The sequence below is a fragment of the Lynx canadensis genome, chromosome C1 (genome assembly GCF_007474595.2).
Source record: "Lynx canadensis isolate LIC74 chromosome C1, mLynCan4.pri.v2, whole genome shotgun sequence".
Classification (NCBI taxonomy): Eukaryota; Metazoa; Chordata; class Mammalia; order Carnivora; family Felidae; genus Lynx; species Lynx canadensis.
The window spans coordinates 126,282,360-126,299,714 of NC_044310.1; the positions used below are offsets into that span (position 1 = coordinate 126,282,360).

General features: G+C 37.9%; 1 protein-coding gene across 1 annotated transcript in view; it reads right to left on the minus strand.

Moving 5' to 3' along the window:
- Positions 1-17,355, minus strand: part of ZRANB3 (zinc finger RANBP2-type containing 3) — a 302,090-nt gene that overhangs the window by 77,088 nt on the left and 207,647 nt on the right. Inside the window, 3 exon segments of the mRNA XM_032594393.1 lie at positions 6,320-6,357; positions 6,360-6,435; positions 8,243-8,414. Coding sequence (XP_032450284.1) covers positions 6,320-6,357; positions 6,360-6,435; positions 8,243-8,414 — 286 coding nt within the window.

Genomic DNA, 17,355 nt, shown 5'->3' on the forward strand with positions numbered 1-17,355 from the left:
TCTGTCTTTGAGCATGAAGAATGATGTTAATTGTAAGTTTTTCACAAATGCCTTTTATTCAGATGATAAAGTCCTTTTCTATTCCTTGTTTGCTGAGAGATTTTATTATAAATGAATGTGGCAAGGCAACTGTTTGAGCTCTGAGGCTGAGGATAAGGATATATGCTACTGGCTGAGAAGGGTTGGATAGGACCCAAGTGAGGCTGGAGAATGGGCTCCACATTTGCCTGGATTTTCTGGTCAGGCTTACTAGATGATCAGGTCTGGGTGCTATGTTCGGTTATAGATGGAGTAATGAATTCATTTCCCTGCCCTGGCAGGGCAGCAAGACAGGACCCACAGACTGTAAGGTTCATGGTTTGGGGGCCCAAATCAGGCAAGACTATATACTGGCCAGGTGAAGCCACCAGTTTTGCTGTGCAGATGAGGGAAGCCATAGGCCATATTCTCTGTTCAAAAGTCACTATGCATGGGCTGTTAGATGGGCTATGCAGATACCATATGCTCTGGTAAGGTTTTCTGATCGGGTAGACTGGAGGCTGTATTCACTAATGAGTGGGGCCATAAATTGTTTCCCTGCCCGAGTGCAGTGGGAGAAGCAGCTACGATGCTAGTAAAGCTCTTTGTTGTCTTAAACTCAAGCTGACCTGTACCCCAAATTCCCTAGCTGAACAGGTGTCTGGCTTTGCTCTGCAAACTATCAACTCTGCCTGCCCTTCTACTGGCTCAGGTGCTTCTGGGCTACATAGCTTTCAGGTATTCTCACTAGCCCCTCTGGTCAGATGAGGCCAGGAATCAGAGTGGGTAGGTACAGTTATGTCTCACCCTTGCCTCAACTGGAAAGAGGACTGCTCTAGGTTACTCTCAATTTCTCGAATAGGCTCTCTGTTTGGGAGCTACTGTCAGCCTTAGATATGAATTAAGGCCTGTGCCTCATTCATAGGAATGAGGATTCCTGGAACTGGCTTTGCTCTGGGGGCAATCAGCTTGGCCCACTTGCCCCTTGGCTTGAGTGTTACTATGCTGCACAACTTCCGGATGTTTTCACTAGCCCCTCTGGTCAAATGTAGCCAGGAGACATTCTCTGTAGCAGGTGGGGCTATGACTAACCTCGCTGCCTGGGCATGGGCAAACTGGCCTCTACGGTGGGTGAAAATCCTCATATGATATGAATTAAGCAGATATGCACCCTGCTGTGCTCGTTGGTCAGAGTGTGTCACTGATGTGGTTCTGCACATGAGCAAAGTCACCCGTTGGGATAATAACAATGATGTTGCAGGTACAAACTCAGTGTGCCAAGGTTTAGGTGCTGGTTATTGCAAGCTCCTCCCTGCTTCTCTGTCACTGTCAAATTCCCACTGAGTGAGCCTCACAAGCTTCCCTGCAATCCCCATGGATAAAGATCGAAGTAATGGCTCTCGCAGGGCAACCCATAATACTGGGGTGGGGGGTAGGGTGGTGCTGCTGGTGCTGGTTTTTGCCATGGATTTTCTTTTTATGCTGGAGGAGCCAGAGGCTCAGGGGGAATATCCTCGAATGGTGCTGCATTGACTTCGGGGTACGGCTATGCAGTCAACATGTAGCCACTTCTCTTACCCTTATAATGTGGTCTGTCTTGGTCTTTAGGGTGTGGGGGAGAGGGGGGAGGGAAGGGATGTTTCAGCCTTACCCCTGTGTGCTAAGATTCTCTTAGGGGTATCTTCTTCCTGAATACTTGTTAGTTATTGTTCTTGTGAGGAGTAGCAAATTCAGGAACAACCTATGTTGTCATCTTAGTGACCTATCAATTTCCTCTTTAATCCTGGACATAATCTTTGTTCTGAAGTCTCTATTATCTGATATTACAGTATTTACACATCAGCTTTCCTTTGATTATCTTTGCATGATATAACTTTTCTCATCCATTTATTTTTAACGTTTAGCCTTCATACACAAAAATAACTTTTTTGCAGATATCATGATTTATGCATATCATGATTTATGCGATGTAACTTGGTGGGTTTAGATCATTTACATTCTATGTAATTATTGATAAAATTAGATTAAACCCCAACATCTTATTAGTTATGTTCTGATTGAGCCAGTTGTTCTTTTTCCTTTCTTTTCTGCCTTTTTTGGATTAATTTAGATTTCTTTTTTGTCATTAGATTATTGTGTCCATTATATGTACATTTTAAAACATTTTATCTTGAAATAATTTTAGACACACCAGAGGTTGCAAAAAAAATAATAGTTTCTGTGTAACCTTAATCTAGCTTCCCTAATGATAATTTCTTATATAATCATAGTACCATAGGACCAGGAAAATGGCATTGGTATAATAACACTTTCTACCATCATAATTCCATTGTTTTGAAAATGTTATAAAAAATGGTGTCACATATGTAAACTTTTGAGACTGGCTTCTTTCCATCAGTATGAGACCTCTGGATTCATCCAGTTTGCTGTGTTTATCAATAGTCCATTCCTTCTTTTTTTTTTTTTTAAGTTTATTTATTTTTGAGAGAGAGAGAATGAGAGATAGCAGGGGAGGGGCAGAGAGAGAAGGAGAGAGAGAGAATCCCAAGCAGGCTACACACCATCAGTGCAGAGGCTGATGCAGGGCTCGAACTCACAAACCTTGAGATCATGACCTGAGCCAAAATCAAGAGTCGGACACTTAACCGACTGAGTGACCCAGGAGCCCCAATAGTTCAATTCCTTTTAACTGAGTATTCCATTGTATGGATATACTACAATTTGTTTGAAGGACATTTGGACTCATAAAGGGGTCTGTGTAAACCAAAGTTTTCATTGCTCTAGGATACACATCCAGGACATTTAAGATTTTTTTTATGATTATATTTTATCTCCTGTATTGGTTTATAAACTGATTGAAAAACTTTTCTTTTTCTTCAATTCTGTTTTTTATTTCTAGCACTTCCATTTTACTGTTGTTAAATTGTTCATATTGCTGTGGCACCTGGGGACTCAGTTGGTCGAGGGTCCAACTCTTTTCTTTTTTTTTTTTTTTTTTTAATTTTTTTTTTTTTTTTCAACGTTTATTTATTTTTGGGACAGAGAGAGACAGAGCATGAACGGGGAGGGGCAGAGAGAGAGGGAGATACAGAATCGGAAACAGGCTCCAGGCTCTGAGCCATCAGCCCAGAGCCTGACGCGGGGCTCGAACTCACGGACCGCGAGATCGTGACCTGGCTGAAGTCGGACGCTTAACCGACTGCGCCACCCAGGCGCCCCGAGGGTCCAACTCTTGATCTTGGCTCAGGTCATAATCTTATGGTCATGAGATTGAGCCCAACATGGGGCTCCGTGCTGAGCATGGAGATGGCTTAAGATTTTCTCTTGCCTCCCCTGCTCACACAAGCATGCTGTCTCTTTCTCAAAAAAACTAAAAATAAATAAAATATTCATATTTATTCTGAAATTCTCCACCTTTTCATGTATACTGTTTACCTTTGCCACTAGATCATTTAACATATTATTCATAGCTTTCTACAAGACCTTGTCTAATAGTTCTACAGTCTAAGTCATTTATCAATTTGACTTTATTATTTGCTTTATCTCTTGAGAATGGATTATTTTTTAAAAAAATTACTTTTGTTTATTTCATAATTTCTATTATGTGTGAGAACTTGTATGTAGAAGAATAGAACAGTCTGAGATAATTGATACTTATACCCAGAAATGGGCATGCTTTTTTTTTTTTTTGAGGGGGGGTGGTCAGGATGATAGTGTGGGGAGGAGTGAGACAATCTCATCAGTAATGAGTTTTATTTAGGTTCCCTTATATTTAGGTTCTTTTTTTGTTACATTTGCCTTCAATACACAACAAACTTTGAACTCCCCCAGCAATAGGATGCTTCTACCTTGTGCTAGTATGTGCCAAGGTTTTTTGTTTTGTTTTTTTTTAGGTATTCCAGCTGCATACTCCAGTTGTCCCTACATGCCTGCACTGAAGACTCATGTCTCTCTCCCTTGACAGACTGATCTTCATGGTTTCTCAGTGTTAAGTTCCTGGTAGGGGGCAGGGGACCTCTTAAGTCTCCTAGTACCAACTCAATGTAAGGCAGGCCCCTTGATCCAGCTGAGCCTTACAGGTGGGACTTCCCTGGAGTTTCTGCCTCTCCCCCAGCTATAATGGATCTCTGTCTCATAACAGTGCAAGTTCCTGATTTCGATAGGGTTTTCTGCCTAGCCTGCATGGGTAAATAGCTTTTGTTACGAACCAGCACCCAGAAGCAATTTTGCTTAATATAAGGTTCTGGAAGTAGGTACTGGACTTAGTAGTCCACTAATGGGGGTGCTCTATGATCTTCTAGTCAGCACCTGGTAGAGGCCAATGGAAATAAAGCTTCTGAGTGAGTGTGGACTTGCTGTGTCAAGACACCCTTATTCTGAATAGTCAGGATAGCCCACGCCGAGTCTTTATAATTTTCTTAAAATTTTAGCCATTTTCTTTTTATCCACTTTTATGGTAACTACCCTCATGCTAGCCTTGTTCTGTCAGGTAATAAATTTTCATGTTTCATCTTTCCTCTCAACAAACTCAATAAAAGAAGAAAGTTTTCTGAACCTAAGAAAGCATATCTATGAAAAACTTAAAGATAACATCATAATTAGTGGTGAAAGGCTGAATGCTTTCCCCCTATGGATGACAGCAAGGCAAAGTTGTTCAATCGTATTGCTTCTACTCAAAACTGTATTTGCATTCCTTCAATGTAATAGTCAAGAAAAATAAATAAAAGATTACACCCATGTCTTTACGTGCAGACAAAATGATGTTCTATACAGAAACTCCCACAGAATTTACCAAAAATCCATAAGCATTAATAAGTGAGCTCAGCAAAATGAAAGGACAAAAGTTCAATAAATAAAAAGAGACAATAATTCTGCATTTAGCAATAAAAAGTAGAAATTTAAATTTAAAAATACTATTTACAAGTGCCTAAAAAGACGTGAAATCACTAGAATAAATCTAGCAAAATGTATTCACTGAGACTAGAAAACAAGGCTAGGAGAAATTAAAGAAGACACTCTTTCCATAGATCAGGAAATTCAATAGTATTAAGAAGTCAGTTCTTCCAAATGAATTTATAATTCAAAAATAATTCCAATCAAAATTGTATATACTTAACAAACTAATTATAAAACTCATCAGTCTTTTTATAAAATTTAACCTGTGTCTTCCATATGACCCAACAGTTCTATTCCTGGTTATTTACTCAAGGGAAATGAAAATCTGTCCATATAAAGATCAGTACATGAATGATCACAGCAATTTTACTCACAGTGGCCCAAACTCATAAGACACACCAAATGGTCATTAGCTGGTGAAGGAATAAATCCATACACATCCATACACTAGAATATTATTCAGAAATAAAAATGGAAAAAATGAAATGACATAGGCAAAAACATGGATCAGTATTCAGAAGCTTTATGCTAAGTGAAAGAAGCCAGACACAAGACTATATACTATATGATTCTATTTTTGTAACATTCAGGAAAACACAAACCTACAGTGATAGAAAGCAGATGTGTGAATGCTGAGGTGCAGAGGGCGGGTGTGAGGCAAAGGACTACAAAGGTGCATGAAAGAACTTTTTGTGGTAATGGAAATATTCTTTATCTTGATGGTGCTGGTGATTGACTCTATGTATTGGACAAGTCTCATCAGGCTATACATTTTAAAAGGATGAATTTCACTGAATGTAAATTATACCTTACTATACCTTACTTAAAAAATTATCTTATAAAAAAATCTCAGAATTGGAAGGAATGACACTCATTAGCATGTCTAAGTTCTACCATGCTAGTAAAAACAACAATGTGTGATGAATCTACTTTATATTCATACTGAGATTTAAAACTCTAACACCTCTAATTTGCACTTTTAGACAAATAGAATATGAGCACATCTATCTCTGTAGGGAACAAGAAACATAATACCAATTAAAAATGATTGACTTAAATAAAAAAAAAACATTATTTGTAGCAGTTATGTAGCAAAAGCCACAGAAAAATCTGATGACAAAGATGAATATATTTATGTCCTTTAAATGAAAAAGTATAAAGCATATATACTCCCTCATCAAAGTGTACCCATATATTGGAAAGGATAAGTATATGGACCAATATAACGGTGTTTATTATACCATTGTTTATGTTGAATATGTCTGAATTTTTCCATAAAAGAGAGTTAAAAAATTAAATGGCAAAGACATGCTGTAGTATGCAAATAAGCTGTTGAAATATAAGCATTAAAATACATTAAATAATTTGTATCAAGACAAATACATGATGTCCCAGCAATGAGTACCTTGGCAATAGCAGTTTGTTTAAACATGCGAGTAATCACCCCATGACAGTCTCGGTGGCACCTGAATTTGGAGCTCTCATTAATTTTTCCCACTCCTCAAAACTGGTATTCAATTCCTGTGTGGGAGAAAATAATAATGTTTAGAAATACACCATAAAGAACAGAAAAGCAACTAATGCAATAATGAATTATGTCCTACTCTTTTTTCTTTTTTCTTTGGAAAGATATAAAAAGAAATTCTCAAAGATACCAATGTGTTCATTTAAAAACATCAATATGGGGCGCCTGGGTGGCTCAGTCGGTTGAGTGTCCAACTTTGGCTCAGATCATGATCTCATGGTTTGTGGGTTGGAGCCCACCGTGTTGGGCTCTGTGTTGAACAGCTCACAGCCTGGAGCCTGCTTCGGATTCTGTGTCTCCTCTCTCTGTCCCTCCCCTGCTCGTGCTCTGTCTCTCAAAAATAAATAAACGTTAAAAAAAAAACCTTTTTTAAAACATCAATATGGAGACAGGTCAGTCACATGTTCACACCAATGACAAAAACCAATGAAAAGCTGTGGGTGAAAGCCAAGCCCTTTGCTAATACCATAAATCAAACAATGGGAGCTTCCCCATATGGAAAAACATTTTGTAAAGTAAAAATAAAAGTCTGCATACATAAGAAAGGAAAATAGTGAAAATATATATAGCAGCAGGTATTTTGATAAAGAAATCGGATTTCATTTAAGTAAGCATAAAGACTTGAGGAATATTAGCAAAATAAAAATGTAACATAGTCACATATTGACTCTTATTTTTCTTTCGTTTTTTAATGTCTATTTATTTATTTTGATAGAGAGAGTGTGCGTGTGAGGAGGGGAGGGACAGAGAGAGGGAGAGAGACAGAATCCCTAGCAGGCTCCATGCTGACAGCATACAGCCCAATACATGACTCTATCCCATGAACCGTGAGATCATTACCTGAGCTAAAATCAAGAGTGTGATGCCTAACTGACTGAGTCCAGCAGGTACCCCTGTTTTTCTTTCTAATGCTAATATAATGGATAAAGAAAATCAGATCATTTCATTTTAACAATAACATATTGCTCAATGTTTACAAAATGTCTACCTTAAGCTTTCAAGATAAAACAACGTAATGAATAGTCTTTGTCGACAAAGTCTTGTCCAGATTTAAAGCAATTTCAGAGAATATATAAGCATTGCACTCCCTAAAAGTAAAAGTAGGTCAGGATTTCTAAGGACCTTCACATCTTCCATCATGATCACAGTTTTAAGATCTCAAGAAGCCTACCTCCAATTTACTCTAGAAGATAGCTCAAACTTGAAAAAAATCCTAGAGCAAGAAACACAACTCCCTTCCTAATTATTGGGCTTCACACCCTACAGATCCTTAGAATTCTTAATACTAAATTTTTGTTGCAATTGAAGTGCTTTTTTTCTACAGTGAGCAGAAATTTTTTTCAATCAGCAGGATACTGAATCTTTTCACATTGATGACTGAAGTTAATTACTTCCTGTTCTTGTCTTAAAATGATACAAAGTCAGTTCATATGTTCTATTAATTAAACCTATTTTAAGAAAGCAGACTTTTCCTTCTATGAAATATCAATATGTACAATCTTTCATAGTATAATTTAAAATGACTTAAAGTAAGACTTCCAATTGGGGCACTTGAGTTGGTCAGTGGGTTAAGTGTCCGACTCTTAGGTTTCAGCTCAGGTCATGATCTCATGGATCGTGAGTTCAAGACCCTCATCAGGCTCTGCACTGATAGTGCAGAAACCTGCTTGGGATTCTCTCTCTTTCCCTCTCTCTCTGCCCCTCCCCTGCTCACACACACACACACTCTCTCTCTCAAAATAAATAAACTTTAAAAAAAAATTAAAAAAGAAAAAAGACTTCCAATCAAACACATGTTCTTACCTTGGCAGCTGCTGATGGAAGATCAAAGGGAATCCGCTGCCTGACTTTAGGGGGCAGCTGGGTTAAAACATCAGTCTTCAATCTTCTAATCATTATGTCACTTAGTAGATGATGAAGTTCATTCAGATTTGATGCCCCTCTACAATCCCACTGAGGCCTTTTACCAAAAAATCTGTTAACATGCAGAAAAATTATGTTGCAAAGCTGACTGTTAGAGCAGGAAAACAATTTTTCCAGGTTTTTTTTTTTCCTTTTAATGATAAGGAGCCATGACACTGTTTTTACTGTTATTTCTGAATGCAAATTAGTTTTTTTTTTAATATATGAAATTTATTGTCAAATTGGTTTCCATACAACACCCAGTGCTCATCCCAAAAGGTGCCCTCCTCAATACCCATCACCCACCCTCTCCTCCCTCCCACCCCTCCATCAACCCTCAGTTTGTTCTCAGTTTTTAACAGTCTCTTATGCTTTGGCTCTCTCCCACTCTAACCTCTTTTTTTTTTTTTTTTTTTTTCCTCCCCCTCCCCTATGGGTTCCTGTTAAGTTTCTCAGGATCCACATAAGAGTGAAACCATATGGTATCTGTCTTTCTCTGTATGGCTTATTTCACTTAGCATCACATTCTCCACTTCCATCCACGTTGCTACAAAAGGCCATATTTCATTTTTTCTCATTGCCATGTAGTATTCCATTGTGTATATAAACCACAATTTCTTTATCCATTCATCAGTTGATGGACATTTAGGCTCTTTCCATAATTTGACTATTGTTGAGAGTGCTGCTATGAACATTGGGGTACAAGTGCCCCTATGCATCAGTACTCCTGTATCCCTTGGATAAATTCCTAGCAGTGCTATTGCTGGGTCATAGGGTAGGTCTATTTTTAATTTTCTGAGGAACCTCCACACTGCTTTCCAGAGCGGCTGCACCAATTTGCATTCCCACCAACAGGCAAGAGGGTTCCCGTTTCTCCACATCCTCTCCAGCATCTATAGTCTCCTGATTTGTTCATTTTGGCCACTCTGACTGGCGTGAGGTGATACCTGAGTGTGGTTTTGATTTGTATTTCCCTGATAAGGAGCGACGCTGAACATCTTTTCATGTGCCTGTTGGCCATCCGGATGTCTTCTTTAGAGAAGTGTCTACTCATGTTTTCTGCCCATTTCTTCACTGGGTTATTTGTTTTTCGGGTGTGGAGTTTGGTGAGCTCTTTATAGATTTTGGATACTAGCCCTTTGTCCGATATGTCATTTGCAAATATCTTTTCCCATTCCGTTGGTTAACTTTTAGTTTTGTTGGTTGTTTCCTTTGCTGTGCAGAAGCTTTTTATCTTCATGAGGTCCCAATAGTTCATTTTTGCTCTTAACTCCCTTGCCTTTGGGGATGTGTCAAGTAAGAAATTGCTACAGCTGAGGTCAGAGAGGTCTTTTCCTGCTTTCTCCTCTAGGGTTTTGATGGTTTCCTGTCTCACATTTAGGTCCTTTATCCATTTGAGTTTATTTTTTGTGAATGGTGTGAGAAAGTGGTCTAGTTTCAACCTTCTGCATGTTGCTGTCCAGTTCTCCCAGCACCATTTGTTAAAGAGGCTGTCTTTCTTCCATTGGATGTTCTTTCCTGCTTTGTCAAAGATGAGTTGGCCATACGTTTGTGGGTCTAGTTTTGGGGTTTCTATTCTATTCCATTGGTCTATGTGTCTGTTTTTGTGCCAATACCATGCTGTCTTGATGATGACAGCTTTGTAGTAGAGGCTAAAGTCTGGGATTGTGATGCCTCCTGCTTTGGTCTTCTTCTTCAAAATTCCTTTGGCTATTCGGGGCCTTTTGTGGTTCCATATGAATTTTAGGATTGCTTGTTCTAGTTTCGAGAAGAATGCTGGTGCAATTTTGATTGGGATTGCATTGAATGTGTAGATAGCTTTGGGTAGTATTGACATTTTGACAATATTTATTCTTCCAATCCATGAGCAGGGAATGTCTTTTCATTTCTTTGTATCTTCTTCAATTACCTTCATAAGCTTTCTATAGTTTTCAGCATACAGATCCTTTACATCTTTGGTTAGATTATCCCTAGGTATTTTATGCTTCTTGGTGCAATTGTGAATGGGATCAGTTTCTTTTTTTTTTTTTTTTCAACGTTTATTTATTTTTTTGGGACAGAGAGAGACAGAGCATGAACGGGGGAGGGGCAGAGAGAGAGGGAGACACAGAATCGGAAACAGGCTCCAGGCTCCGAGCCATCAGCCCAGAGCCTGACGCGGGGCTCGAACTCACGGACCGCGAGATCGTGACCTGGCTGAAGTCGGATCCTTAACCGACTGCGCCACCCAGGCGCCCAGGATCAGTTTCTTTATTTGTCTTTCTGTTGCTTCGTTGTTAGTGTATAAGAATGCAACTGATTTCTGTACATTGATTTTGTATCCTGAAACTTTGCTGAATTCATGTATCAATTCTAGCAGACTTTTGGTGGAGTCTATCGGATTTTCCATGTATAATATCATGTCATCTGCAAAAAGCAAAAGCTTGACTTCATCTTTGCCAATTTTGATGCCTTTGATTTCCTTTTGTTGTCTGACTGCTGATGCTAGAACTTCCAGCACTATGTTAAACAACAGCGGTGAGAGTGGGCATCCGTCGTGTTCCTGATCTCAGGGAAAAAGCTCTCAGTTTTTCCCCGTTGAGGATGATGTTAGCTGTGGGCTTTTCATAAATGGCTTTTATGATCTTTAAGTATGTTCCTTCTATCCCGGCAAATTAGTTTCTAAAAGCTCAGCTTGAGAAATAGTAATGAGTAAGATTACATATTACTCTCAACCACAGAAAATGTTAATTGTCTAACATACTGTTTACGCTGAGTTAATGCAAGACTAGAATGAACTGATAACTTTAACTACCACTGGCATTTTGGGTGGGCTCACAAATGGCAGTGTGCTAAACAGATCTAGCCCCATGTAGGCACTACTTGCCAGTGTTCCAGCTAGTCTACATAACAATCAAACCACCTAGAACACTGCCATAATCTTTAAGAGAAGGTATCTCCCACTCTGCTGTTAAACATAACAGATTCATCACTTGGTGATCTCTTCTTCCTTTGAAACCACTGGACAGACAGTAAAGGAAATTAAAAAAAAAAAAAAAAAGACACAAACCCACTATGAAGAGAGGAGGGGAGAGAAAAAATCATAGGATAAAAAAAATCTCAACATATATTTGTAAGTCAATGCTGACAGACCAATGGTAGCTAATTTGGCAAAAGCAAAGAAACCACAACTTAAAGTGCTTGCAAAAGTGAACACATCCTCTAGACCTTTGAGAAGATCAGAAGTTAGAAGAACCAAGCATTGAGGGTGTAAAGAAAAGAGTTGGAATCTACTGGATCTACTGAACCTAGGGATCAAGAGAGCTGGCCTAATAATATCCCCCTATCATGACAACCTAAAAACTACCCACAAAATTCCCAATCATCTTCTAGGGCCCATACTATTGAAGATAGCTGGTAGAGAATAATTAACAGGAAAACTCCTGTTAGGTTGTATCATGATTACTGACATTAATATTTAAATGATTATTCATTTTAATGGCATTGTGGTGGTATTTTAGGACAATAGTGTCAATTTGAGAAACTTGAAACTCGTTAACTTTATTTTTTTTAATTAAATGTATTTTGATAACAAACATACAAGATTAGTATAGACAACATTAAAAACATGCATTTGCATGTAGAATCAACTAGAAAATTAGAGTGAATGGATGCAACTACTGTATGATAACATGAGAGATATTATTTGGTTGTGATCAATAAGAAATTCACTTCTTGTTTATTATTTTTTAATTTTTATTTTGAGGCAGGGGAAGGGCAGAGGGAGAGGGAGATGGAGAATCTTAAGCAGGCTCCCTTGATCTAATGACCTGTGAAATCATGACCTGAATCAAAATCAAGAGTTGGAGGCTTAATCAACTAAGCAACCCAGAAACCCCTCAAATTCACTTGTTATTTAAAAGAAAAACTAAGTGCTGGCATTGTAAAAGAAGAAAAAAAAAAAGCCTTACTAGATTTATTTATAATTGCTATAAATTATATTATTGAAGTTGACTTCCTTTAATGTCTTATGTCCCCCAAATTTATATTAAAAATTTATATACTAATGAAATTGGAAGAATAACTTGCCAATACCCAATTGTGTCACCATTTTTTCCATTCACAATCATACAATTAGGTACATTTTGACCTCCTGGTAAAAAAATATATATATACACATATATATATTTAATTATTAAAATATTTTTAAATTTTTAAAAATAATTTAAATAATTTAATTATTAAAATAATGATTAAAATATCAAAATATACCTATATATCTATATCCAATGTTCAGAACTACCAATGATAGGAAAAACAGGTTGAATCTTTTGTTTTTTGAGAATGAAATGTTTACAATTAAAATGAATTCTGCACACTCTCCATCTATGCAATACAGTGTGCAGGTATACAACATGCTAGGTGGAGGTCTTCTGGCACAAGTGTTCCACAATGGCAGGGACAGCACACAGATGTCTTCACACAGTCCAACCACATGGGCCTCACTTGCCTGATCCAGAGCACCAATATTTGTGCTCTGAAAGGGCAAGTCTGTTTAGAAGTCAGAGCAATCTAATTTCAGATGGAACTGTATCACAACAGGCAAAGGTTTCCTCACTCCTCCAGGAAAGGATGCACGATGGAGAGAAGCTTTTATAGCCAGTTGCCTCTGGGGTGCTTTATCACTGATTGATTGCAAGCCCTGTGCCTGGTATGAGCTATGGTTTAGAGAAATCCTTTCTCCCAACACCCGTTCTCTTTAGGCTAGAGTCAGACTGCTAGAGGTGGCCCTCTTTAGAGTGTTGGCAGGCCACATGCTGCTGAACACCCTGCCTCAAGTTTGGGGTATAAAGGGGAAATGAGATGGGGAGGAGAGGCTAAAAGATATGTCACCTATAAATGTCTGGTCTCTTCCTGCTAATTTGATGGTAAATACATATACTTTTAGAATAGCCTGTTCTTTTCTTTAAGCAGCTTTACTGAGATGTAATTCATAATGCCATATAATTCACCCACTTAAAGTACACAACTCAATGACTTCTCATGTCCTCTCAGTTATGACCAACCATCACCACAGTAAATGTTAGAACGTTTTCAACATCTCAAGAAGGAACCCCATAATCTTTAGCTATCAACCCCTTAACCACTGTCCTGCCCCCAAAACCTAAGCAACCATTAATCCATTTTCTATCTCAAAGGATTTCCCTAAACTTTCATAGACAGAGAATAGTGTATAGTCTCTTGTGACTGTACCCCTCACTTTACTAATTTTGTAATGTTTTCAAGGTTCACCCATGCTATAGCATATATTCATTTTTTAGGGCTAAATAATATTCCATTATATGGATATACCATCCCATTTATCTGTTGACAGACATTTTGGTTGTTTCCAACTTTTAGCTTTTATAAATAATGTTCCTGAAAGCATTCATGTACAAGTATTTGTTTGGACATATATTTTTCATTACTCTTGGGTATATACCTAGGTGTTGAAAAGCTGAGTCATATGGTACAACTACATTTAACCATTTGAGAAAGTGCCAGATAGTTTTCCAAAGCAGCTATATCAGATTACATTACTACTCACAGTGTTCAAGGGATCCAATTTTTCCAAAACCTTACCAATACTTGTAATCTGACTTTTTTTTTAATGTTTATTTTTGAGAGAGAGAGAGAGACAGAGAGAGAGAGCACAAGTGAGGGAGCAGCAGAGAGAGAAGGAGACACAGAATCTGAAGCAGGCTCCAGGCTCTGAGCTGTCAGCACAGAGCCTGACACAGGGTTTGAACTCATGAACCATGAGATCATGACCTGAGCCAAAGTCGGACCCTCAATCAACTGAAACACCCAGGCAACCCTAACAAAATGGTCATTTGACTTTTTGATTCCAGCCATCCTAGTGGGAATGAAATGGCAGCTCACTGAGGTTTTGATTTGCATTTTTCTGACGATTAATGATGCCATTTTTTTTTCATGTGCTTTTGGCCATTTGCAGGTCTTTTTTGGAGAAACGTCTATGCAAACCCTTTGCCATTAAAAAAAATTTTTTTTAATGTTTATTTTTGAGAGAGAGAGAGAGAGAGAGAGAGAGAGAGAGAGAGAAAGCGAGCGGAGAGGGGCAGAGAGAGATGGAGAGAATACCAAGCAGACTCTGCCCTAACAGTACAAAGCCACATGTGGGGCTCAAACGCATGAACTGTGAGATCATAACCTAAGCCAAAATTGGGTGCTCAACCAATGAAGCCTGTATTCAAGAAACAGTATTTTACCAGAGAATAATCTGTTAGGATTTTATCAGAGCCTGACTGCTCTAGAAGAGAAATAGCCACCTCCATTCCCCTGTAGCCATACTTTCTTGCCTAAGTGGGGAAAAGCGACTGAGAAGCACTGGTTTATTTCACAGTCTAGGCATATGAGTTCAACAAAAGATTGAGACCTATGGACTATAGAAAGCTTCCCCTCCCTCCACAACTTATACAACTACATTACCAGAAGTCACTTACTAAAGTTCTTTTCACTTGGTTAATCATGTCCACCTTTCAATAAAAAAAACTATTATAAGGCATACTGAAAGGTAAAAAAAAGTCTGAAGAGACGGAGCAAGCATCAGAATCAGAGTTATATATGTCAGGAATGCTGTAATTTTTTTAAAATATGATAAATATTATAAGGGTATTAATGGGAAAGGTAAACAAGCAAGAATAAATGGATAATATATGCAGAGATAAGGAAATGCTAAGAAAGAATAAAAATGAAATGCAGGGGCACCTGGGTGGCTCAGTCAGTTGAGCTTTTGACTTCGGCTCAGGTCATGATCTCACGGTCCGTGAGTTTGAGCCCCGCATTGGGCTCTGTGCTGACAGCTCAGAGCCTGGAGCCTGCTTCGGATTCTGTGTCGCCCTCTCTCTCTGCCCCTCTCCTGTTCATGTGCAGTATGAAGAATGCCTTTAATGGTCCCATTAATAGACTGGACATGGCTGAGAAGAGGCTCTCTAAGCTTCAGGATATAATAGAAAATCCCCAAACTGAAAAGCTTAAGGAAAAAACACTTGGAGCACCGGGGTGGTTCAGTTGGTCAAGTGACTGAGTCCTGATTTCAGCTCAGGTCATAATCTCACAGTTCATGAGATTGAGCCCTGTGTCAGGCTCCATGCTGACAGCACAGTGCCTGCTTGATACTCTCTATCTCTCTCTCTCTCTCTCTACTCCTCCCCTGCTCTCTCTCTCTCTCTCTCTCTCAAAATAAATAAATTTTAAAAAGACTGAAAGCAACATAATAGAGCATCCAAAACTATGGGAAAAAACTATAAAAGTGTAACATACAAATAATGGGAATACCAGAAGAAGAAGAAAGAGAGAATGTAAGAGAAGAAATATTTGAAATAATAATGACAGAACTATTCTATTTAATGTCAAGACACCAAAACACTGAACCAGAAAGTTCAAGGAACATCTAGCAGGATAAATACCCCAAACACTGTACCTACGCACATCATATTCAAACTTCAGAAAATCAAAGATAAAATCTTGAGAGAAAGTCAAAATTTTAGGAAAAAACATAGTGCCTATACAGGAGCAAAAGTAAGAATTACATACAACTTCACCTCTTTAACACAATAAGAGAGCGAAGAGAAATATTTCAAGTGGTGAAAGAAAAAATTCACCAACCTAGAATTCTGTATTCTATGAAATTATTTTTGAAAAGTCAAGGAGAAATGAAGACTTTACCAAACAAAAATTAATAAAATTTGTTGCTAGAAGACTGGCTTTGCAAGAAATACTAAAAGAAGTTCTTCAGAAAGAAGGAACATGATAAAGGTCAGAAAATCAGATCTATATAAAGAAGGGAAGAATGTTAGGGAATGAATAAGTGAAGATAAAATAAAAACTTTTATTTTTCTTATTCTTAATTCTCTAACAACAGTATGATCAAAATAATAATAGCAAAAATGTATTCCATTACATTCTTTTTATCTGTTGAACTATGCTTTACACATTAAGTGACATGATTGACAGCAATCTATCTATCTATGCTTATTCATAAGTGAAATGAAGGACAGTGAGGATACAAGGGACTACAGGGAGGAATCAGGATTATTTTAATATTATAAGGTACTTGCAATGACCATGGTATGGCAATGACATTTTAGATACAATACCAAAGGCACAATCTAATCAAGAAATAATTGATGAGTGGGACTTCATTAACATAAAAACATTCTGCTCAATGAAGGACAACGTCAAGAGAATGAAACAACAGTCAGATTGGGGGAAATAGTCAAAAAAGATAGATCTATGAAAGACTGTTTTCCAAAATATAAAAAGAACTCTTAATAAGAAAAATGAACAACTTGATTAAAAAATGGCAAAAGATGTAAACAGGCATCTCACCAAAGACACACAGATTCCAAGAAAGCATAGGAAATGATGTACAACATTGTAAGTCATTAGGAAATTGCAATGTAAAACAGCAAGAAACTCATATATACTTATTAGAATGGCTAAAGTCTCAAATACTAACAATACCAAATGCTGACAAGGATGTGGAACAACAAGAAATCTCAGTCACTGCTCTGGGAATGCAAAATGGTAAAGACACTTTGGAAGAGTATTTGACAGTCTTACCATACGATACAGAAATCATGCTTCTTGATATTTATCCAGAGGATTTGAGAACTAACGTCTAAACAAAAATCTGCACATGAATGCTTACAGCCAAACTGCCACAACTTGGAAGCAACCAAGATATTCTTGAACAGGTGAATGGATAAGCAGTGGTACATGCCAGCAGTGGAATACCACTAGGCACTAAACAAGAATGAGCTATCAAGCTATGAAAAGACATAGAGGCACCTTAAATGTATATTAATAAATAGAAGAAGCTTATCTTAAAAAGTTACCTACTATGTGATTCCAACTATTAAATAGTCTCAAAAAGGCAAAACTATGGAAACAGTAAGATGGTTCCCAGAAGTTACAGAGAAAGGAGCAATGAAGAAGCAAAGCACAGAAAAATTTTAAGGCAGTAAAACTAT